The sequence below is a fragment of the Penicillium longicatenatum genome (assembly GCF_028827895.1).
Source record: "Penicillium longicatenatum strain IBT 33135 chromosome Unknown contig_2_segment0_segment0, whole genome shotgun sequence".
Taxonomy (NCBI): domain Eukaryota; kingdom Fungi; phylum Ascomycota; class Eurotiomycetes; order Eurotiales; family Aspergillaceae; genus Penicillium; species Penicillium longicatenatum.
In genome coordinates, this window is record NW_026643120.1 from 4,872,627 (window position 1) to 4,895,622 (window position 22,996).

Genomic DNA, 22,996 nt, shown 5'->3' on the forward strand with positions numbered 1-22,996 from the left:
TTCGACTATAGCGATTCCTAGGTCGCGCAATGTTTGGTTGGCATAAGGAAAACAGGAGTAGTTCCTGGTAGACGAATGGCTATCAAACAATCCCCCTACACTGGTACCTACCTACATCTACCTACGACAATTGAGCTTGAGTCTATGCTTATACCCAAAGCCTCGGAAATAGGACCGAGAAAGCTATACGAGACTTTTTATATACCTACGTTGGCAAATATACCATCGACCACCCCAAGAGGTAAAATAGAACTTGTTAGATTCCCATGAGGCTAATAAACACATCAGTAAAAAACTTCACACCTCCGACACGAATACGTGTGGGACTAAAATATAGAGAAGTAGCATGACGATGAAATGCGCTGTAATAAACAGATGGAAACAATAAAGACAAAGCAGATAACTTTTAGCAGATTAAGACGTAAAGATACCTCCGGTGGAGGTCGAATCTGGAATCCCTCTAATCCACACCAGGCATCGACTGCACACCTTTCAGCTTCATACAAGCCATCCGAAGTTTGTACATCTGAATGATCACCTTCGTCACACGCTTCTGATACTGATGATCTTCTCCATAATTGTCGGCGCTCGCAAGGTGAGTTTTGAGTAAGCGAGTTTGCTCATAAACCCAGCTGGAAAGATTAGAGCGGCCCGAGGCCTGAAGAGGATCCATCTCAAATGATCCAGCTTCCTGCACGGCACTGCTGGTGTTTTCAACAGATGGCTGCGGACGTGCAACTTCTTCACTGGGAAACATGGTTCGTCGAGCAACTGGCGCCGTAGATGCTTCATTGGGAGGAGAGTTCTGACTGTTTTGAACACGCGGAGTGGACACGTAATCGGCAAACAGAGAATCGATGTCTCCAAGATAAGGATTATCAACAGTTGGAAGCACAAGAGGGTTGGAGCCAGGTCTTGAGACCTCTTCGCCATATTGGGTGTCATATTGTGTGCCAGCTGCCTTTCCAGGCTCAACGCATGTGTCCGTTTCTTCTCCTCCAAATCCTTGGCAGCCTGGGCCCGACGTCTAATGCCGGCAAGTTGAACCGGGGCATTCGCAACGTTCGACCTTATAATAGACATTGGGTGCCGCGTCTCACCGTTTTCGTTCATCTCAAAGAGCACACTACGCCTCCATGGATTCTTAAGGTACCCGTATCTGTCAAAGTGGATGATGTACTTTTTGCGTAAATTTGGTGCACAGTACATCAACTGAATGATTTGATCGTCGTTCAAAAATAGAGTTTCGCTGGGAAGATTGACAGGTTCATGGAACAGGGTGCGTTCATAAGCCCTCGCAACTGGAGATGTAGTTCCTGGGGTCAGGGTCGAGGAATCTTCATCGGGGTTGGTCTCAACTTTTACTTGACCGGCTTCAACGGGGCTGTTGATAAAGAAACGAGCGACATCATTTGCCCTCAGAGGGGAGCCGAAATGTGGCGAGCCCTCCTCTGCCATTTCATTCTGGGGTCGAGAGTCGGAGTTCATCTTTGGTAGCTGAAATAGCAAGCAAGTTGGGATAGGCCAGTGTGAACTTTCACTAAAGGGAACCAGTCGGGGATGATAGATGAAGTAAATTGGATTGATGGGACCAGGAAAGATGAATCTCAAGTGACAGAACGATGAGATGCTGCTTGTTTCAATGTCTATGCGGAAGAAGAGACGCGTAGCATTTGTTATTTTTTGTGTATGCAGCGGAGGAAAAGACGCTCCGGGGGTAGAATTGACTGCAAGCTACCCTGAAGCAACTTTGCCAGTAAACGTGCAACGACGCTGTGTAGTATGCGGAAGTACTTTAAAACGCCATCTACTCCTCAACTATCAGTAGTTACAAGATAAATATAACCTTGAATTCACACATATGCTTGGAGAGAGATATAGTTGTATTGAGCAGCACAAGTAGTTGGAGAAAAGAGCTGGACTGCAGTTTGAATGGTACCTCCATACATAGGGGTAAAAAGCAAGTCAAACTGTCAAGTGTACGCAGGAAGGTACCTAGGTAGCCAGCCATCTTGAAGGCCGTCAATCCAAATCAGCGTATAAAGCAGTGTTCTCTATAAGAACAATAGTGGAACTTGGCGATCTAATAAAAGCGGATCTGAGCCGACTGGTTTCATGCTCAGAGTATCTATAAAGTGTAGCTTAGTAACGTTACAAGTGAGTAGTGTAGTGGGGTGTAGGGATGAAGTAGGTGATGAGTATAAGAGGTGTGGATTTAGTCAGAAAATGATGGCAGTCTGTGTATTGCAAAAGACCAATTATTAGGAAAGCATTGCGTCAAACCGAAGAGCGAATAGACGGCGGAAGAAGTCTTACTTAGGTAATTTGCTTCCAGCTAGTAGAAATAATGCAATATGTAGATATACTACCGACTCTTTGACAGCAGAATGCTTAAGAGGATGCTCTTTCAGTAAAGACATCCGAGATTTGGCCGTCTGGAAGGGTCAGAAAATAGGTACAGCATACGACGATAATAGAGTCTCGGGCATTCAACAGCATTTGCATGATGAAAGAATCTTATCCTCCGAGGAATGAGTGTGAAAAGAGCCCCGGGTCTGAATGACCAAGGGAAAGCCAGAAAAGATATACTAGGTAAAGGGTTGAGTAAAGGCAAGTCTTCAGATGCCACCGTAAGGATTTTTATCTGTAAATCGACGAGGAATAAGACGCTTCAACGATAGCATAGTATAGAAGACAAAGAGGTGGATGGATGAGTAAACTATAACACCCTAACGTTTAAGTGGGTAGAAGATTAGGGGTAGATATTGGAACCCGCAATTTGCCTGAATAATGGCAGATAGTGGGCCATGAAGTGTGGAGGTGGTTGGCAAGGATATGGTATTGACGATGGCTCACATCTGCAAACAACTCCAAGGCGTAGCATATCTGATACGAACATCGATCAAGGGGACAGAGGGAGTACATTTCGGGAAGATGAATAGCAAGCGAGGGTGAGTATACAAGCTACGGAAAAGCTCATTGAGTATAAAAGAGATTATAAGGTAATAAGTGGTATTATGTAGATTCAATAAAGCTGCTTATGCAGAGCTCAGTCCCAAAACGCCGTCAAATGATAGATGCTAAGAAACATTGGAAGAAAACATCATATTGCATGCACCGTCAATAAATGATGAATATTATTTCGGGACGGACTTCCGGTGTGGTGATTTGGAAGTCAAAGATTGTCGGATCCGTCGAATCTTAGCCCACCACTCGCGGTCGGCAGTTTTCCGACTCTCTTCATTCTCCTCATCGGGTGCAGAGTCCTGCAAGGGCGTACTGGGTCTGCTGTTCACCGTCTCCATGGATGCCACGGATCGGAGTCTTCGACGGTGCTTTACCTTGCATGCCTCAGCAACAACCTGCCATCCACTGCGTAGGCCATCCACCTTTTCATTTGGCTTGCCAGAGCCGCTCTGTGCCACTGGGTCAATCCATGGACAGTACTCCATGTGCTCTGAAGCCACATCTAAAGACGTATAGACTGTGACATCACCGTTTTCCTTGGGCTTGTACATCCATAGGCCCAGGCGGCGGAAGCAGGCCTTGCATCCGACTAGTCCTGCAGCTTCATCGGCCACGGAATCCCATCCAAAGAAAGCCATCGCAAGTGCGGTTCGGTTGACTTGTTTCGGCGGCTCTGCTGGTGGCTGTTGGGTAGGGGCCGTAGCCTCTGCGTTGGTTTCTGTTTCTGTATTTATTGCCTCGGAGGCTGTCTTCGAGTCCTTAAACCACTCCGCAGGCAACATCTCTATGAGATTATCCAGATGGAATCCCTCGGGGGTTTCAATAACACCTTCGGCGGGCAATTTCTCACCCAGCTTCACAATATTCATATAACGATCATGCAACTTAGTGATAGCAATGTCTGTATTCACAAGTTGCAAATGTTGGATGGTAGCTGAAGTAAGTGTCAGAATTGAAACAATCAAACTCGAATTCCTGAAACCTACCATCACAGCCTTTGTTTCGCCACGGGCAATTCTCACCATGGGCTTCGCTTAGCTGTTTTGCATACTCTTCCACTAGCCTTGCGCCTATTTATGATCCATTTCAGTGTCAAGCCATATGAATATAAAGGAGAAGGGGAAAACCTACGGACTTCCTTGCGTTCCTGAACCTTCTCCGCATCGTACCCGTCCAACTCATCGATCTCGTCGGGCAGCTTCACAACAACCGAACCGCCACAGCCACTGACACAGCCTACCCGCATGGAATCGGTACATATCCAGCCACGCTTAGCCCATTGAACTTCGTTGATTGGTGAAGGTTTGGAGGTCCATCGATCCACCCGACGGAAAGTCTCCAGTCGCCCGAGGAAGGCATCGCGGTCCCAAGGAAGAAAAGTTGGGCGCTGCGTCGAAGATGTCGAGGACGTTCGAGATGTAGGACGAGATAGCTTTAATATGGAGTTGCGCACAGAGATTGGGTCTGAATTATCGTGGCTGCTCAGACGAACCTTCTTGATGGAGAGGTTCGCGAGCGGACGGTCTTGCGCGCTTGCGGCAGCGGGTGTTGACGCTGGCCTCGAGGGTTTGGGTGCATTTTCGGAAGTGTGAGGTTTAGAGATGGACTCTAATACCCGGTGGAATTTCCGTTTCTTTGATTCCACGGCGTAGGACATGGCGGAGTTAAAAGATGAAGTTGTTGTTAGACAATGTGAGCGGTTCGCGATCTGGAGGCTGCGGGCGAACTACAGATAGGTGCCTCAGGCATTTAAGACATACCACCAATTACCTTGAAACTTTGCAGAGAATCGATTCTCTAGTAGACTAAACATCATACTAGATACCGAGAGATGACCAGAATACCATCAATTGAGTCTTTTCACAACTATGCATTGAAAATGAATAGCATTGTCGGCAGCAAATCCCTCATTTCTGATTGGTCCCACACTTAAATGACCCGCAACAATCGCATGATCTCCGTGATCGAGGGTTCGCTTTTTCTTCTTCGGTTTTCTCCCCTCGTTCACCTTTGCCATGACTTCCCTGGGCACGTCTCTGCCATTATGGCGGAGTCTCGCGCCCCGTCTATCCAAGGACCTATTTAACTGCCGCCAATGCCTTCGAATCCAGGGCTACGCCGCCAAATCCATCCGCCAATATGGCTCAATGCCTCCTCCCCAACCCAATAAGATGCGATCGTCCCTCTTCACCGACAAGAACCGTCAGTTCTTTACCCATAGTCTTCGTCAGTCCGCCGCCGCACCCGTAATTACAGAGGCAGTTGCAGAGGGTTCCACCAAGGAAAAGTCGCACATGCCTAAGCTCAGCTCCAAGTCCGTCGCATACTGGCTTTTGGGTAGTGCAGCAAGCGTCTTCGGTATCGTTGTTTTTGGTGGTTTGACTCGTCTTACGGAATCTGGGTAAGTCAATCAGGCACATGCCCTGCGGATTGAATTCGGAAAATCCGAGAAAATCGAGCTGGAAGCTGACGGAATAATCTTGAACAGATTGAGTATCACCGAATGGCGGCCTGTCACCGGCTCTGTGCCCCCAATGAACGCAGAGGACTGGGAGTCTGAATTCGCGAAGTACCGTGCATCCCCCGAATTTCAGCTGTTGAACCCGCATATGAATCTGTCCGAATTTAAATCGATCTACTACATGGAATGGATCCACCGGCTCTGGGGCCGATTCGTGGGTCTATCGTTTGTCGTGCCCGCTGTTTACTTCGTCGCCCGAAAGAAGGTCTCCACGCCTATGGCTTGGCGTCTCTTCGGTATTGCTAGTCTGATTGGATTCCAAGGTTTCCTTGGTTGGTGGATGGTCAAGTCTGGATTGAAGGATGATCTTTTCGCGCCTGGAAGCAACCCCCGTGTAAGTCAGTACAGGTTGACCGCTCACTTGGGTGCTGCCTTTACCTGCTACGTCGCCATGCTGTGGAACGGTCTCGCTATTTTGCGCTCTCACAGACTCATGAAGGATCCCGCATCTGGACTGAAGGAGCTCGAGGCACTGCGTGATCCTCGCCTGGCATTCTTCCGTCGTTCTGTCGCTGGTTTGGCCCTTCTTGTCTTCATTACTGCCATGTCGGGTGGTCTTGTCGCTGGTCTGGATGCCGGTCTCATCTACAATGAGTTCCCCTACATGGGTAACGGCTTGGCACCACCCACAACTGAGCTGTTCGATGCCCGTTACTCCCGCCGCGAGGATCGCTCTGACCTCTGGTGGCGCAACATGCTTGAGAATCCCTCACTTGTCCAGCTTGATCACCGCATCCTCGCTACGACTACTTTCACCGCGATCATGGCTCTGTGGGCTTACAGTCGCCGCTCACCCACTGTGAAGCGTCTTTTGCCTGTCCCTGCCCGCAAGGGTATGCACGGTGTTGTGGGCTTTGCCCTCATGCAGGTCAGCCTCGGTATTACGACTTTGCTCTATCTCGTTCCTGTCCCACTTGCGTCCGCCCACCAGGCTGGCAGTGTGTTGCTTTTGACCTGGGTCATGGTCCTGGGTAGCCGTGTCTGGAACCCGTCTCGCACCGCGAAGCTGTTGCAGATGGTTGCGAAGGGCCGTGGCCAACCGGTTTCCTTCTCGCAGACCTACTCGCGCTCACCCGCGTCTTCGGCTGCCTCCGCCGCGAAGCAACTGTAAGAATTTGCTTGCATGTATGAATAAGTTGACCAAGGCGGGATTTCATTGAATTTCCGCCTTACCGTCCTGATACCACCATCTCCATTCCTGTTCCGTGGATATAAATCATTATCCATATGTATTAGTTACTATTGTTTTCATCTATATTGTACAGAAACCCAATATTCAAACAAGCTTTTCAATCATTTTGAACTAAACTGACATGTTTCCCGGTCCTTATGGACGCCTCGATCTAAAACAATCTTAGGTACAGTGATCCAAACTTGCAAACAAAAGAAATAAACATGCAACCCTGTGAATCCCATACCATACCACAAGGCACGTAGTCTAACTTTACAGAAACTATTTAGTCTCCTTGTATTCTCATTCGGCCAGATCGATTGGCCTTGCCTTTCGAGATGGATTTCTTCTTGGGTTGTCAAACTCCTCGCCTGCCATCTGAGAATCAGACATCCAATCTCCCGGCAGAATACGAGGAATCAAGCGCCCAGAACCGGCAATACCATTCTTCACGGCCGAATATCCTGAACCAGAGTGAAAATGCTCATGAATCAACTGCGTGTTCCTATCTGACTTCTTCGGAGAAGTGTCAAAAGCAATATCAACCAATGTATTCGCTGCCGCGCGATCCGCAGCAGTGCTCACCACTCCACTTCCACCAGGGACAGGTCTGGGAGCTAACATTGGGGAATCCGGCGTATGTGGTGGAGAGCGTCTCTCATCCGCGGGCACATGAGTAGAAGTGAAGGATTGATGGCTTCGATTTCCGCCCCGTTCCCCCAGGCACTGTCGACAGCATTGCCAGCCACAAGAAGTGCAGCGCGTCATTCCATCTCTGTTGCGATTGTTGCATGTATCACACTTTGCAGTGTGGGCAGCCACGTCAGTGAACTCAACACTAACGTCCTGTCTCTGGTCGTTTCTGAGACGAAGGGGTCGTTTTTCATGAGGTGGTCTTTCTGGATTAGGACCTGAGTTGCGTTCTTTGGTTGTTTTCTTTTGTCGGGCTCGGGGCCCGCGCGACTTTTGTCTCACCGTTTCGGGTGCTTTTGTTGATTTTTCAGTTTTGTTCCATGTATGGGTGGTTTCAGTGCTCTTGCTGGCTTGTCTTCCTTCCGTCTGGGGCGATACTCTTGTTGAAATGAGTGGACTGGAGGTTGAATGATGATCATCGGGGAACGGGTTAAGTAGATAGGATATAGAGAGAGGCGGAAGGGTTGTTTGGAAGCCCTATTACCTCTCGACTATTAATGAGCGTGGTCTATATATTTCAGTCGAAACAGAAATAGGAATACAAACCGATGCAGGCTGAGGCGATGGCAAACGACGTGATTGATAGAAGATCTAATGACAGGTTAAGTTCTAATCAAAAGGGGCAAGTTGGGTAAAGATACTAACAGGATCAGTAGAATTCGGTGTTGGGGGCATTAGATGCCATGGGTATTCGATGTATCGACCGTGAGACGCTTGAGCAGGACTGCCATAGATGGATCCAGGGGTCAGATGTTGGAGAGGATCTGATGTAGTCGCAGCATGACTATGGTGTGGACATCCTTCGTGAGGACAGACCTGTTCATGTCTTGGGGTTAGGGGACCTATAGCCTGGTGGTTATTTGATGCATTTTTCTTTGCAGGTCTACCCTGCGGAGAGCCGGGGGCAGGTCTTTTACTCATGGCTAGTAAGAAAAAGGATTTGACAAAATAGGTAGCAAATGAAAGAAATCTAATGGAACGGCAAGACTGATGATGGGAAGATAGAGAGGTGTTGGAGGAAAGGAAGAGATTGAAAAGAACAGCTCTTTTATGCACGACTTCACGGCATCTTCCATGATATTATGTTCAATTTTAGGATGATTCTCAAGGATACAGTGACTTTCAATATACAGCTGTTCCAGACAATCGAAGGATATATATGATGGTCCATAAGTAGTGTGAAGTAAAGCAACACATAGCTTCAATATTTCGAAATACCTAGTTTGTTCTTATCTGATGCATCGTTAAACCGTTGTATCCGCAAGGCCGAGAATAAACGGCCACAAATCCGAGATATACCAACATTCCAACTCAGAGATTCATTTCATTTATTTGTGGGCTGCAAATTGCATGTTAGTGACACGGGCTCGTGGAAGTTACAGGAGACTAATAACATACGGATTCCCTCCTCGGGCTGGGGCTCAATTCCAGCAATCTCGGCAGCAGACTTGCCCTCGGCGTGGGTCTTATCCTCCTTCATGAAGGGGAAGGTGAGAACCTCCTTGATACTGTAGTTGTTGGTGAGGAACATGACAAGACGATCGATACCCAAGCCCCAGCCACCAGTTGGAGGCAGTCCGTACTCGAGGGAAGTGCAGAAAGTCTCGTCAACCAATTGCGCCTCGTCATCTCCCTGGTCCTTCTGGCGGGCTTGCTCCTCAAAGCGCAGACGCTGATCGAAGGGATCGTTCAACTCGGTGTACGAGTTACAAATCTCCTTTCCGATACAGAAAGCCTCGAAACGCTCGCAAATACCGGCCTTCTTGCGATCGTATTTGGCCAAAGGAGACATCATCTGGGGGTGACCGAAAATGAAGGTGGGGTTGATGCAGGTGTCCTCAATGAATTCACCAACCATCTTGTCCAACATGCGGGCATTGGTGAGCGGCGGTGAGCACTCGAGGTTCATCTTCTTGAGCATCTTCTTGAGGAATTCATTGGTCTCCTGGGTGTGGAGCTGATCACTGGGAGGGAACTTCTCTCCGCAGGCCTCCTCCAAGGCCGGCATCATCTCCACTCGTCGCCAAGGAGCCTTCCAGTTGACATTGTACTCCTTGCCATCCTGGCTGTGGAAGACAGTCTCGTATCCACCGGTGAGTTCCTTGACCAAGCCAGAAACCAGCTCCTCAGTCATGTTCATCAGGTCATACATATCAGCGTAGGCCATGTAGAATTCACAAGTGGTGAACTCGGGGTTGTGGGTGAGATCAATTCCCTCGTTGCGGAACTGCCTTCCAAGCTCGTAGACTCTCTCAAGTCCACCAACGATCAGCATCTTGAGGTACAACTCGGGGGCAATACGCATGAAGAGGTTCATGTCGTGCTCGTTATGGTGGGTGACGAAGGGCTTGGCGGTAGCACCACCAGCAATGGCGTTCATCATGGGGGTCTCGACCTCAGTGAAATCACGAGAGTCAAGGTAATGGCGAATGTAGCTGACAATCTTGGCACGGGTGCGGAAGATGTTGCGAGAACGGTCGTTCATGATCAAGTCCAAGTAGCGCTGGCGGTAGCGCTGTTCCTTGTCCTGGAAACCGTAGTGCTCGGAGGGAATGGCGTGCAAGCAGGGCGAAAGGAGAATGACCTCAGTGGCGAAGATAGACAGCTCACCATCGGCCCGGTTCTTGGGGGCAGTACGGCCGGGGAAACCGACGATACCGACAATATCACCTCGGCGAAGGTGCTCATGCTGGTCCTCAAAAGGCACACTTCCAGTGGAGTTCTGAGCCTGGCACATGACCTGGATCTTGACACCCTCGGCGCGGATATCGTAGAAGTTCAGCTTGGTACCAGCGGAACGCTTGGTGTAGATGCGACCGGCGATGCGGATGGGCACATCGGGCTTCTGCTCGCCCTTCTGGAGACCCTCGTACTCCTTGAGGAACTCGCGCAGGTCATTGGTGACCTGGAACTTGTGGGGGTAGGGATCCGGGTTCTTGGTCTCGCGCAGCTTGTTGATTCTCTTGCTGCGGATCTCGAAGTATTGCTGTGAACAAAGAAACAATGGTCAGAATGTCAATTGAGAAACAATATAGCTCAAACCTACGTTAGGGCTCAGGTTTGACTCCTCGTCCTCGGCAGAAACCTTCTTCTCAGCCTTTGGGGGAGCAGCGGCCTCCTTCTCCTTCTTCTTGTTCTCCTTCTCACGCAGCTTCTGGCGTCTCTTCAATTCGGACTTGGACACCTTCTCGCCGGTGACCTCATCAAGCAGAAGGTTGGCCATGGAGGCCTCAGCCTCCTTAACAGGGTTGGAATCCGCCATGATGTTTGTTGGTTGACAGATCAAACGAGGATGGTGGGATAAGGAAGGAGGGGCAAACGAAATTTTGGGCGTGAGTCAACCCCGGTCGCTTCTGATTGGCTGCAACCCAACTACAGCAGCGCAATGCTTCCGTGATGACTCATCGATTCAATAGCATTGGGGATCATGATGATTGTTGATACCAGCGAAATATATCTAAATTGCTTTAATACTCATTTTATGTCAATCGTTTGCGCTAGATCTACAATTCAGTCAATTATGGTGATACTATATGGGGGGCTTAGGGCTAGGGCAGACTAGTGGGGCTTTACCCCGCTGTCCCCGTCTCCCGAGAGCTACGAAGTATAGACGTCGCCAAAATATGAAATGTACCATATCCACCTATTGACCACTTTCCTTGGCCTGTATATTAATGGAGATATTATACGGTGTGTATGTTGTATTCGAAGGATATTCGTTATCAAAGATACTTGAGTAGACCCTCTTCTTGTCACGACTGCACATTTGCAACTTTAGAACACGCAGGAGATCGATTCATGTGATTCATTAATGATGAGTTTCTATTGAATCAGTAGCACCTAAGAAAATTCATTGTGAGGGTGCATTTTCAAGATTGGGGAGACTGCATCGGTATACCTGGCTATGAAGGTCAGTTGATGGGCATGTAGTGCCTCGAGGCAATGTATCTCACTATGTCAAACATAGAACAGTCTGCATTGAGCCTAAGTGTAAACTGTCAGCTGCTGGAGAGACACGTAGAGAGACAGACGAAGAGAAAAGTCGCCTGGCAGCCATATTGTATCATCTTGAGGCTGCAATCGATGTGGTAGAGCTGTGGTCGAGTATCAGGAAAACAACAGTCGAGAATCTACTAGGAGCATGTCAACAAGAGAGAAACAAAAGCCCCCGACTGGGCTCTTCCAGCTGTTGCACAATTTTCAAGTTTCATATCTAGCGGAACTTTCCTTCTAGCCCTCTATATATTGACCTTTCTCCCTTCTTCCTTTCTTCCATCCTCCATCCATCCTCCACCCTCAACCACCAACCATCAACCATCATCCTTGATACATATTCCATCCTCCATCCATTTTCCACCCCCAACACCCAACCACCAAGCATCATCTTTAACATTTCCCATTCAAAGTCTTTGCCTTCTCTTGCCTCCATTATTTATCTTGGGTTGACTCACTTCTTCACTTGTCTTTGTATCATCACCATAAGACAAGGGCCATTATGTATGCCTATCGACGTTCTCCAACCCCAAAAGAAGAAGAGCCCCTTTTTGTCAGCCCCCGTCGCTCTAGCCCAACACAGGCTCACCTCCCACCACTCCGACGAGCTCATCTCTCAAGCTCATCTCGAATTTTCACTTCAGGATCTGCAGGAACTACCCCGATGTCACTCACTGCCCCGCCTCCTGCATCTGGCAGCTTGCCAGGTTCGGCCTCCCTCGACAGAATGACCCTCAACATGAGGGACCTTGTCCGAAAAGTACAGAAGCTCAGTCAGCTAGGAATTGAGGATAATCAGATTGCCCTTCCAAAAGTGTGCGTTGTTGGTGACCAAAGCACCGGGAAAAGCTCGTTGATTGAAGCAATCTCTGAGATCCGCGTTCCCCGAAGTGCTGGCACCTGTACACGCTGTCCAATGGAGATCGTTCTACGGGAGAGCGAGCCTGGTCAACCTTGGAAATGCACCATCTCCTTAGTCCGTTGGTATCTCTATGATCGGCAGAAGACATTGAGGTCCATGCTCCCAAAAACGGAGAGGGCAGAGTATCTCGGCCCCTGGCTCCGAAGGAATCATCTGGATGAGGAGGAGTTCGTCACGTTAACAGACAGATCGAACGTGCAGGAGGCCATCTGGCGGGCCCAACTGGCCATTCTGAATCCCAACTCGGACTCACAGGAATATGTACCGGGAAGGGACACCCCGAATACCATGGAGGTGAAGTTCTCACCGAACATTGTACGATTGGACATATCCGCGCCTGACTTTCCTAATTTGTCGTTTTATGATCTTCCCGGTGTCATTAACCAGGCAGATAACGATAGTGAGAAGTATCTTGTGAATCTGGTTCAGAAACTCGTCCGGCAATACATATCACAAGAGAACTGCATAGTACTATTGACCCTCTCGATGACGGATGATGGAGCAAACTCGAGCGCTGCTGGACTCATTGGGAATGTGAAAGGCGCCAAGGACCGCACCCTTGGTGTGCTGACGAAGCCTGACCGGCTTGCCATCACAGATGATTCGTATCAACAATGGGCTGAGATTTTGGATGGTCGAAAGTTTCCTGTTGGCCACGGTTACTTTGTCGTGCGTAACAACCCAAGCGCTGAGGTTGATCATTCCATTGCCCGACAAGAGGAGGAGCAGTTCTTCGGCCAACCGTTTTGGTCAGGCGTTATGGCCGCATACCAGGATCGCTTTGGTGTGCGGAAGCTTCAGTTCGCCCTTTCTGATGTCTTGATGGCACAGATTCAGAAGTGCCTGCCTTCGATCATCAAGCAGATCAACGAGAAGGCAGCTCGCATCGACGAAGAATTGAGGACGTTGCCTGATCCTCCGGCGGACAATGTTCAGCGAATACTGATCGAAAAGGTACTCACGTTAGGCCTGCGCTTTAAGGGAATGTTCGGTGACGGACCCGGACCTGAGAGCAGGATGCTTCAGCAGTCCTGGAACAACCTGGTTCTGGACTTCCAGAAGGCATTGGAAAAAACCCAGCCGCGACTCCGTCTTGGGGCGATTTCCGATTCTCATCAAATGAGAGAAAGGTTAGATTTCGACTTGGAAATGGGAATTCCAAGCACACCCCGGGGAAAAAGGAAGGCAGCGGCCGTGGAGGAACCTGGCTCTAAATCAAGGCTTAGCGTGGAGCCGCAAGCCCAGCAGCCTGCGACGCCAATACCTAAAAAAGTGTTCTTGACCAACCATTTTTCGCGGTGGGAATCTGCGCGCAGGTTTGAGTTGGAAGAAATTCGCAAAATTAAGCAAGAATGTCAACGTGCCGGAATTCCGAACCAGATTGAGCCCAGTGCGATTCAGACTCTGAATCGGGAAATGGTCATGCATTGGGGCGAGATCGCAACAGACTTTGTTCATGCCTTGCATCGTGTGGTTCAAAAGGCCATCATCATGACATTGGACGATGTGATTGCGGAATATCACCAAACCGGTCTTTATCGTGAGCTCCAAAAGCTCATCAGTGAGTTCTTGGAGTGCATCAATGCACAATTTGCCGAAGATGTGTCTGCTTATTTTGAAATGGAGCGTGGCAACACGCTCACGATGGCCCAAATGGAACATAAGGAGCGTACAACTCGCTCCTTGAAGCTCCTTATAGAGCGCCGTGAGATCGCACGAGCCAAGTGTTGGCTTAGACTCCGTGGTCGTCCCGATGACGATCACACCAAAATTACTTCGTCGGAGCTTGGGCCCGACCCTTTTTCTCAAGAAATCGAGATGATGGCAGTGAGTTCCCCTTTTCAAACTTGTTAATTTTAGAATGCTAATTTTGCAGAATTCCCGTGGCTACTATGAAATTGCACGTATGCGCTTCACTGACATGGTGTGCCTTTTCGCGGAGTCAAAAGTCAAATGGATGTGTAGGGATCAGCTTCAGCTGACTCTCGAGGCTCAATTGAAAGCTGCGAACCCGGACAGATGCAGCGAATTGATGGCAGAGGATCCCGAGCGGGAAGCCCGGCGAAGCGACCTCTCTAAGCAAAGGAGGAAACTGAGCCAGGCCCAGGAATGGCTGGCTGCTGTCTACAATGTGGACGAAGAGGAGCCACTTGAGGCTCCGTCCGACGCCACCATGGGTGATTATGAGGGCATGGGCGATGGGCTCCATGACTGGGATGACAGTTTCTTGTAAATGTTTTTTAATTATGGCGGTGGGTAGACTGTTATTGCGGGAATAATTTGTGTTTGAAGACTGATGAGTGTGAAGATTGAAGACAGTACGCCTGTTTCATTGTTGGGTTGGTTATGATCTCCTAGTGCTATTATGGAGTATTTTGTTGCAGATGATTAGAGATAAAAAAAAGAGAAATTAATGCCAAAAAAAAAAAAAAAAAAAAAAAAAAAAAAAAGACTAGAAACCCATGGGTCAATAGAACAAATGAGGGGAAAAGTGTCACTTGCACACCGGTCATAGCGACCAAAGCCGGTTACTTCTAGATATTGGCGAACTTGGATATATGTTGAGCTTGGAATCCTTCCAGGATCTTCAAAATACTCAATGAAACTTTCGATGAAAAATTCAGGGCCACGTAGAGTATCACCTCAACAGTCGACGTGCCCGTGGTCGTGAACGCCTGACCAAAATGTGTTCGGCCACCACAGATCCTAGAAATATATCAGTACAGCATGATCTCAAGCCTGAGAGCTGTACTTACTACCCGGTAGATTGTGGCCCAAATATCGAGAGGGTTGCACTTGCAAACTGCTGATCCATTCACGGAAGGAAACGCGAGCTCGGGCACTATCATAACAAGCGACGCTGTTGTCCATTGAGCTTGGCTTTCCACTCACATCACTAAGACTGTCCGTGATAGTGATGGGATAACGACGGAATCCGATCGTCTCCATCGACAGATGTTCCAGTGATGTTTTGTCAAGCAACATGGTGAAGATTTGTCCCCAGGCTCGTTTTATGGGGTCTTTGATCATGCCAAGCCATCTTATACCAAGCGTGATAGCTTCTTCGTCAGATATTAAAGGCGGTCTGTTGTTCTCGTTCAAATTCACCGATACTAAGCTCAACGACTTCAAAGTAGATGCCGCTGTGCTTAGTAAAGTTTCAAAGCTATATGGGGTGATCTCGATCCAGCAAAGACGGAGCTCAGTAAGCTGTGTAAAGTTGAGGCGCTCGGATACTCCATTGAGATAGCTGGGGTTCATATTTCGATTTGGACAACATTGTGAGTATGTCAAGGCCTTCAAAGAAGGTGCGGCCTCGACCAGAATATCACTCATGATGCTGACGGGACTTTCATCTGGATTCTTTGCAAGTTCGCACAAATGTAAACTTTCCATTCCTCGTATAAGAGGAAGCAATAATTTGCGAGTGTTTTGAGAGACGGTCAGACCTCCTGTCGTAAGGCTGTTGTGGTAGCCATTGCATGTATGGAGCGTTCTGAGATGGCGACAAGTTGCAACCACCGCTTTCACTATCGCCGAGAAGACTAAAACGTGGTCCTGTCCTACGGTGAAGGGACAGTTCTTTGGGCCGTGCCAACTGGCTTTCGAGCAAGATCGCAACCCAAAGGATCTCAGGTTCTCAAAGCGTGCGACACATTTCGTGAGGGTATTTGTGAGAGTTTCAGAGTCCAGGATATGTATGTGATCAGCCGATATTGCCTGGTATTGTGCATAGCTTTCCTCTAGGCCCATTCCCATTGTTCGGCATGCTTCTGCATGTCCAGTGCGTCGAAATGCTTCGAGGCTCAATTGATACCGTCCCTTGAACAAGTCTGGTTTGATCCATAGCTCTTGGATCCGTGTTCTGAGATTCTCATCTGCAGCGAGCTGTTCTAGTCGACGTAAGCTGTCGCTCTTGACGGATATACAGATGCTTTCGAAATATCGTTTGGCAAAATCATCCCATGACTTTGTGTAGAGTGGGTTGCATGTAGTGCGAAGTGTGCACCAGTCCGACAGTTCGAGGTAGCCACAGATCTCGTTCACGAGTTCTGTGGGAATCCTGGTAATGGACATTTTGATACGGAATGAAACAGGACCTCCATGTGCTTGACGAAAAGAATGGGTTCAGGATCAGGGATTTTGGGGGGTAGATATGACACGTCCAATGCACATCGAGAACAAGTACCGAGGAAATTGAATGAGACGTTCAGCCACGCCTCCTTTGTAAGAGCATGCATTGAAGTGCTTAGCGAACAGAACCTTGTTTGTTTTGTTGTTTGTTTTCATGCAAACTTGTACCGAGTGCTTGTAGGAACTTAGCAAGAGAGGCGTATTAGTCAATGTAATGACTATAAGCATTGGTGCGGTCTTTGACACTTAACCTACAGGATAGTTTAAAACAAGACCAAGGTAAAACACTCCAAATAACCAAAATAAATAAAGTGTAGATTTGTGTTCGGGAGTCGATCATCCCGCATTGTCAGGTGAGCCACCGAAAGCGTCTTGTCTTGGCGGAAGCTGTCACTGATTCCGGCCACCTGGTGTTTTCCATTTAATTGTCTCTCCTTCTCCTGCGACAATCATGCTCCAAGTACCTATTCGGGAACAATCCAACATGGCCTCTACTAAGGCTGTAATCCTGGTATGGTGGCGCAATCATGATGCATCCTCCCTCACCGTATACTACTGACACATCAAACAGGTCGGAGGTCCCTCGCGGGGCACTCGTTTCCGCCCATTGTCGCTCGATGTGCCCAAGGTGCGTGCTTGGTTTCCGTCCAATTCCCTGTGATCCTACGCAGCAAGTTGGCCCTGACGCTTTTTCCCTGCTTGTTAGCCCCTTTTCGAAGTCGCCGGCCACCCGATCATTCACCACTGCTTCACCGCGCTCGCCAAGGTCCCCGATGTGCGCGAGGTCATTCTGGTTGGATACTACGATGAGACTGTCTTCCGTGACTTCATCAAGGATGCCGCAAAGGAGTTCCCTCAGTTCCGCATCCAATACCTGCGGGAATACACTGCGTTGGGTACCGCCGGTGGTCTCTACCACTTCCGTGATGCGATCCTCAAGGGCAAGCCCGAGCGCTTGCTCGTGCTGAACGCTGACGTCTGCTGCTCATTCCCTCTCGGCGAGATGCTGCGTCTGTTTGAGGAAAAAGATGCCGAGGCTGTCATTCTGGGTACGCGAGTGAGCAACGATACTGCCACTAACTTCGGTTGCATTGTGTCCGACTCCCATACCAAGCGCGTGCTGCACTACGTCGAGAAGCCCGAGTCCCACATCTCCAACCTGATCAACTGCGGTGTCTACCTGTTCGCCACCGATTGCATCTTCCCCGCCATCCGCAGTGCCATTAAGCGCCGGAACACTCGTCCCCGCATGCTCTCCTACCCCTCCTCCGACAACCTTGAGTCGTCCTTTGTCGCCTCTCACGGCGATGACGAAGACTCCGAGAAGAGCGAGATGCTCCGTCTGGAACAGGACATTCTCTCTGATCTCGCAGACAGCAACCGCTTCTTCGTTCACGAGACTAAGGACTTCTGGCGCCAGATTAAGACCGCTGGTTCGGCCGTTCCTGCCAATGCCCTGTACCTCCAGAAGGCATTCCAGGCCGAGTCAGAGGAGCTCACTGCGCCTTCTGCCATGATCGTGCCTCCGGTCTTCATCCACCCCACTGCCACCGTTGACCCCACAGCCAAGCTCGGACCCAACGTCTCCATTGGTCCCCGTGTGGTTGTTGGCGCTGGCGCACGTATCAAGGACTCTATTGTCCTCGAGGACGCCGAAGTCCGCCATGATGCCTGTGTTATGCACTCGATCATTGGATGGAGCAGCCGCGTTGGCGCCTGGGCCCGCGTTGAGGGAACCCCTATCCCAATCGGTAGCCACTCTACTAGCATTGTCAAGCAGGGCGTCAAAGTCCAGAGCATCACCATCCTTGGTAAGGAGTGTGGTGTCGGCGATGAAGTCCGTGTGCAAAACTGTGTTTGCCTCCCGTACAAGGAGCTCAAACGGGTATGTTTCTATCCACAACCTAACCCGATTGTCATACTAATTAGCGATCTAGGACGTTGCCAACGAGGTTATCATGTAAACACATGCGAATTTGGTCTTTGGTTCTTGCTTCGAAAATACCACCCCTACCTATTTTGTCTATATCGAGCGACCTTCATTTATTTGTCTCCAATTCGTGTCATGGGATGGTCATCTGCTTTGGCACCGTTCATACTTTTTCTTTGCTATACGCTAGAACGCAGCACATTGAAGTCGTTAGAGACAGAATCTAATTTTCTATCTAAACATCCCATGTCATTTCCAAACTTTTTACATACAAATGGCACCAATGGGAATTCCGCATCCCTAACGCCGTCATATCCACGCTATCATCAATCAAAACCAAACAAAATCAAATCAAACCCTAATCCAGTCTTGAAAGACCAAACCAAAACAGTGGCCTCCCCAAACACAAACACAAACAAATGATCGCAAATCCATAGAAATCAATGGCGCAATAAAATCACCGATGCATAATAGGATCATATCCTGCCTGTCCTCGTCTGCTTATCTCGGGCGCAGCATCATAATACGCCGCCGCCTCCCCAGCATGACTCTGCTCAAGCGTATGCGCATAAGAAGTATTCTGATGCGTATACCCGCCCGTCATGACCGGTGGCACAGCCTCATAGCCGCCACTCGCAGTCGCATCCCGCTCACCAGCCAACTTGAGTTCCATATGATCCTCAGCCGGTCCCGCAAGTCCATACACACCGAATCTGTTCTGGCGGCGGCGAACAATCCCATCTAGTGCTAGCAATGCAATGTAGGATGCTGTAGCGAGGATAGTGAATGTGAAGAGGGCCTTGTACATTCTGCAGACGTTTTCGCCGGTCGAGTTTCCCCAGTACTGAGCTGTGCAGGAGGTGAGGATTGTGTGGGCCATGTTGTAGCTTATGAGGGCTAGGCCGAGGGCCCAGAGGAGGAGGAGGAGGACATTTAGGATTATGGAGAGTTTTGTGTTGAGGCTGCAGGCGCAGTTTATAAGGGATGTGAAGATGATATTGATGAGGGAGAGGATTGAGGCGATGAGAAGCTGGAAGGTGTTAGCATTGTTGTTTCTATTCGTTGTTTATGGTTGTGGTTGTGGTTGTGGTTGTGGTTGTGGTTGTGGTTGTGGTTGTGGTTGTGGTTGTGGTTGTGGTTATGTTGGTTGTTGGTGTTGGTGTTGATGTTGATGGTTGCTGTGGAGAACTTACAATAAGAAAGGCAAAAGGCAATTTGTAGCCATCGGAGTGGAGATGATAGATAAAGACGGCGAGGATGATAGCCACTATTAGGGACGATAAGGAGCTAAGGATGCGGATTCCATGGAAAGGAAGTGCCGGGTAATCGGATGGTTTGGATCGCATGATGTGTAGGATGGATGAAGGAAAGAGCGGTTGCCCCCTTGATTATTTGTAGTAAACATGATCGGCGTTGACACGTTGGGGCGTGCGTCACGGCTATTTTTATCGCGGCTGTGTACGTGTGAGACGCAAATTCTGGGGCGGTGTCTGCACTAGACTCTTGGCCTAATTTATAGCTTATTCTTATTTCTTACTTATGAGTTTCAGTTTTAGTTCCTTGGTTTCAGTGATTTAAGATCCTTCGTAGACATATTCCTAAAGCGCAGATCAGATAGGACTCAGATCAAGGTACAATTTGTCAGGAAAATATGGAAAAAGACCTAAGAGATCGCCACTAATAACTGAAGTCCTCATAGACAATCTTTTTCCCCTTCAACCAAGTCAGAACCCTTTGCTGTAATCCAGTTCCTGCACATAGATACCAAATGTCAGCCAAAGAATGATCCAAATCATTAGCCTGCATCCTGCGTGCCTCAATACGTGCACTGGACGCCTGAATGATATCATATACCGAGCGAAGGCAATCATCAATATCCAAATTAGGACCGGTCACAAAGAGGGTGGTAGAAGTAACCAACTGGGGCCACCGCTGAAATAAATCATGCACCAGCGCCATATCATAAACAGACACCGACCAAAACAGGCGCAGACGACCAATATCAAGATCTGGAAGCTGCCCGATCAGAGGTGTGATACCGATTCCGCCAGCGACGAATGGTACAATCGTTTCGTTGTCTGTAGGCAAACGGAAAGTACCTCCAAACCCTTTGAGGGGCACTTCCAGCCCCGCTCGTTCGTTCGCATGGAAAAGATAGTCGGTTACTTTACCGTGGAGACGGACCATAAGCTCAAACTCGTTAGCAGGGAGGTCTCGACCTGGGTACGAGGATACGGTGAATGTTCGAATAAAGTCGTCGTTCAAGCTGCTCGGGTCGTCATCGCGCATATGAGAATATCCCATATTCAACTCCTCCTCAAACGAAATCGTAGCATACTGTCCCGGGATCCAGGAAATGGGATTAGAGCTTGAAACACGGAATCGTAATCGTTTGATCGTTGGGGTAATGGTCACTTTCTTAATCAGGGTCGCTGCCATATCTCCGGCTCCCTCGGTAGCAGGCGCGCCCTTCTCAGTTGGAAGAAAGCGGACGGCCGGGTTATACGGAGAGAGCTCGCCGGGTTCGCCACGAAATGCCAATCCGTTTTGCACGTACCTTGCCGCTGTTATTGTCAGTCGTATGGCAAGGTTGGATCGCGGTAGTACTTCGGCCGCTTCTTTGCCAACAAGTATTTGCGTATTGCCCGTGACGTAAAGTACATCTCCGGATTCGAAGTCTGGAATCACCCATCCTGCCCGAGGGTTGACCTGTAGATTTCCAAGTGTCTGGTAAAGTCGGTTTCCTGAATACTCGGGATAGACGAGAACTGCGCCGCTTGGGTTATTAAATTCGACTCGAACGAAACCTGGAGGTCCACCACGGTGGTTGGTATCCATGTCTGTTTGTCCATGTGCCGAGGAAACGAATATCATATCTGCGCGGGATAGTAGTTCGATGGCTGCTTGGGTCAATTGAGGTTTGTCGGAAAGTATTATCGGGGCCGATTGAGCGGGCACAATGTGCTTCTTGTTCAGATATTTGGGACAATTCCCGAGACTTTCTTCGATCTTAACAACTAGTTGTGCCTGTGCCACGTCTCCATTGTTCAATGATCCTGCCATCATTCGGCCAAATAGTTTCACTCTCAGTCGATTCTCCAAGTCAATGGCCAACCCAGAAACCATTTTTTTTGCCGGCAGGGACACATTCTCACTGGTTCTTCCATTGTGATTGCCGAGTAGTTCTTTAACCACAGGGTCTCCTTTGGTGTCAACTAGTGCCCGAAGCCCAATGATGGACTCGGCGATGGGGCCTGCGAAACCTGCTTGGCCACCCCATAGTGTCGACCATGGCCGTCCCTCTGCATCTAATGTACCGAGTGCCACAAGGGGTGCTCTTTGCAGGAAGTCTCCCGCTCTGGGACTCAAGAACGGCACCGACGGGTTATCGACGTCAGGTACCTTGAGTAGATGATGTACCGTCTCTTCGCCATCATGCCAGGGCATCGGGCCATTTATGATCAAATTCATCCTGAAAGATTTACCTGTGAAAGATGAATTAGAGAAGATCTGGGTCTTTGTGAGATGATGATGTTTTGTCCCGCGTTGCAGCACATTCCAGAAGGCTATTATTAATCCAGATAGAAGTAGTCGACTCTCGTAATCGGCGACATTTTAAGCGACCAAATGCATCCAATAATAAATTGCGGATTCTCAGTGAAATGTCCATAGATGCTATGCTTTGGATTCTCCCCTCGTAAATGCATTCATTCATCATGTTCATCTCGCTGACCATAGCTCCATAGCTCCATATCACGTTCTCAACCATACATCCCATCCCACTCCTCCTCTTCATCTTCCTCCACGAGCTTCTTCTTGGCCTCTTCCTTATCCCGTAACTCCTTGGCGAAATCTACCCGATCAAGTGGGCAAGTACCCCGTAACCGCAACCAAGGACGCACGCACTCCATATCAAAAATGTGGGTGGGGTGACAAGGCAACTTCACGACAAGGGGGTATTCATCTTCAAGGAACGGGTTGCCGCAAATAGGGCAGGTTTGATCAGGCTTGAGCGAAGCTTTGGGAACGCGATCGAGCACTAGGGTTTCCCAGGTCAGATAACGCCCAGGTTAAAATTTATACTCAGCGCAGAAAGAACTTACAATCACAAAATTCCTCGCTCACACCTTCTACCTCTCGAGGTGGCATATCAGCTTGGCTGAGCAAGTTCTGGATCATCTGTGTTAAGAGATCCTCCCCTTCTGTGCCCTCGGTAGCGGCGTCGCGGCGCATCACCTCGAACGCCTCAGCGAGCGAGTAGAAAGCCGCGCTTACATCGCCCGGTACAGGAACTGCATGGGGACGGTGGTCGGGGTGATCTGGGTCTGGGGAGATTTCAGAGAGGGTTGAGAAGAAGGTGGAGAGGTCAGGACGGCGGCGACGTGTGGTGGATTGGGGGTTTGTAGCAGGGTCTGCTGTGCCGTGCTCAACTGAAGTTAATCATATTAGTTTGGATGTTGTTTGAAGGGCTGGGTTTCTGTTACCTTCGTAGGTCGACATGGTGTGTTTTCCGAGTGGGTCACGGCGAGGAGAGTGTAAAGTGCGCGGGGAGATCCCGTCTTGTGGTGAAGGTTTGTGACACCGAGTTATTTGCGCTTGTATTCCTTTTGGTGTGACGAGAAGTAAAGTAGAGGAATTGAGTGAAGGAACACAGAGCAATTGCAA

General features: G+C 49.1%; 11 protein-coding genes across 11 annotated transcripts; 3 read left to right on the forward strand and 8 right to left on the reverse strand.

Annotated features, from left to right (window-relative positions):
• Window positions 1-460: 460 nt before the first annotated feature.
• Window positions 461-1,488, reverse strand: N7484_004343 (uncharacterized protein; the record flags this gene model as incomplete). The annotated part of the gene is made up of 2 exons (XM_057114763.1): window positions 461-1,014; window positions 1,101-1,488. The coding sequence occupies 2 exons, from the start codon at window positions 1,486-1,488 to the stop codon at window positions 461-463; spliced, it is 942 nt and encodes a 313-aa protein (XP_056974903.1).
• A 1,649-nt stretch (window positions 1,489-3,137) lies between these two features.
• N7484_004344 (uncharacterized protein) lies at window positions 3,138-4,624 on the reverse strand (the record flags this gene model as incomplete). Its single annotated transcript, XM_057114764.1, has 3 exons — window positions 3,138-3,901; window positions 3,954-4,037; window positions 4,099-4,624. 3 exons carry the CDS (start codon window positions 4,622-4,624, stop codon window positions 3,138-3,140), a joined length of 1,374 nt encoding a protein of 457 aa, XP_056974904.1.
• Window positions 4,625-4,982: 358 nt separating this feature from the next.
• Window positions 4,983-6,599, forward strand: cox15 (cytochrome c oxidase assembly protein cox15; the record flags this gene model as incomplete). The annotated part of the gene is made up of 2 exons (XM_057114765.1): window positions 4,983-5,368; window positions 5,456-6,599. The coding sequence occupies 2 exons, from the start codon at window positions 4,983-4,985 to the stop codon at window positions 6,597-6,599; spliced, it is 1,530 nt and encodes a 509-aa protein (XP_056974905.1).
• A 363-nt stretch (window positions 6,600-6,962) lies between these two features.
• Window positions 6,963-7,283, reverse strand: N7484_004346 (uncharacterized protein; the record flags this gene model as incomplete). Its single annotated transcript, XM_057114766.1, has 1 exon — window positions 6,963-7,283. One exon carries the CDS (start codon window positions 7,281-7,283, stop codon window positions 6,963-6,965), a length of 321 nt encoding a protein of 106 aa, XP_056974906.1.
• Window positions 7,284-8,680: 1,397 nt separating this feature from the next.
• On the reverse strand, window positions 8,681-10,614 carry N7484_004347 (lysine--tRNA ligase KRS1; the record flags this gene model as incomplete). Its single annotated transcript, XM_057114767.1, has 3 exons — window positions 8,681-8,691; window positions 8,751-10,338; window positions 10,399-10,614. The coding sequence occupies 3 exons, from the start codon at window positions 10,612-10,614 to the stop codon at window positions 8,681-8,683; spliced, it is 1,815 nt and encodes a 604-aa protein (XP_056974907.1).
• Window positions 10,615-12,072: 1,458 nt separating this feature from the next.
• On the forward strand, window positions 12,073-14,500 carry N7484_004348 (putative dynamin GTPase; the record flags this gene model as incomplete). Its single annotated transcript, XM_057114768.1, has 2 exons — window positions 12,073-14,094; window positions 14,144-14,500. 2 exons carry the CDS (start codon window positions 12,073-12,075, stop codon window positions 14,498-14,500), a joined length of 2,379 nt encoding a protein of 792 aa, XP_056974908.1.
• A 500-nt stretch (window positions 14,501-15,000) lies between these two features.
• N7484_004349 (uncharacterized protein) lies at window positions 15,001-16,344 on the reverse strand (the record flags this gene model as incomplete). Its single annotated transcript, XM_057114769.1, has 1 exon — window positions 15,001-16,344. The coding sequence occupies one exon, from the start codon at window positions 16,342-16,344 to the stop codon at window positions 15,001-15,003; it is 1,344 nt and encodes a 447-aa protein (XP_056974909.1).
• Window positions 16,345-16,842: 498 nt separating this feature from the next.
• N7484_004350 (mannose-1-phosphate guanylyltransferase) lies at window positions 16,843-18,365 on the forward strand (the record flags this gene model as incomplete). The annotated part of the gene is made up of 4 exons (XM_057114770.1): window positions 16,843-16,912; window positions 16,973-17,029; window positions 17,108-18,286; window positions 18,339-18,365. The coding sequence occupies exons 1-4, from the start codon at window positions 16,853-16,855 to the stop codon at window positions 18,363-18,365; spliced, it is 1,323 nt and encodes a 440-aa protein (XP_056974910.1). The 5' UTR covers window positions 16,843-16,852.
• A 423-nt stretch (window positions 18,366-18,788) lies between these two features.
• Window positions 18,789-19,677, reverse strand: N7484_004351 (uncharacterized protein; the record flags this gene model as incomplete). Its single annotated transcript, XM_057114771.1, has 2 exons — window positions 18,789-19,361; window positions 19,525-19,677. The coding sequence occupies 2 exons, from the start codon at window positions 19,675-19,677 to the stop codon at window positions 18,789-18,791; spliced, it is 726 nt and encodes a 241-aa protein (XP_056974911.1).
• Window positions 19,678-20,008: 331 nt separating this feature from the next.
• On the reverse strand, window positions 20,009-21,802 carry N7484_004352 (putative oxidoreductase, FAD-binding; the record flags this gene model as incomplete). The annotated part of the gene is made up of 1 exon (XM_057114772.1): window positions 20,009-21,802. The coding sequence occupies one exon, from the start codon at window positions 21,800-21,802 to the stop codon at window positions 20,009-20,011; it is 1,794 nt and encodes a 597-aa protein (XP_056974912.1).
• A 290-nt stretch (window positions 21,803-22,092) lies between these two features.
• On the reverse strand, window positions 22,093-22,831 carry N7484_004353 (uncharacterized protein; the record flags this gene model as incomplete). Its single annotated transcript, XM_057114773.1, has 3 exons — window positions 22,093-22,370; window positions 22,435-22,761; window positions 22,816-22,831. 3 exons carry the CDS (start codon window positions 22,829-22,831, stop codon window positions 22,093-22,095), a joined length of 621 nt encoding a protein of 206 aa, XP_056974913.1.
• Window positions 22,832-22,996: the final 165 nt, after the last annotated feature.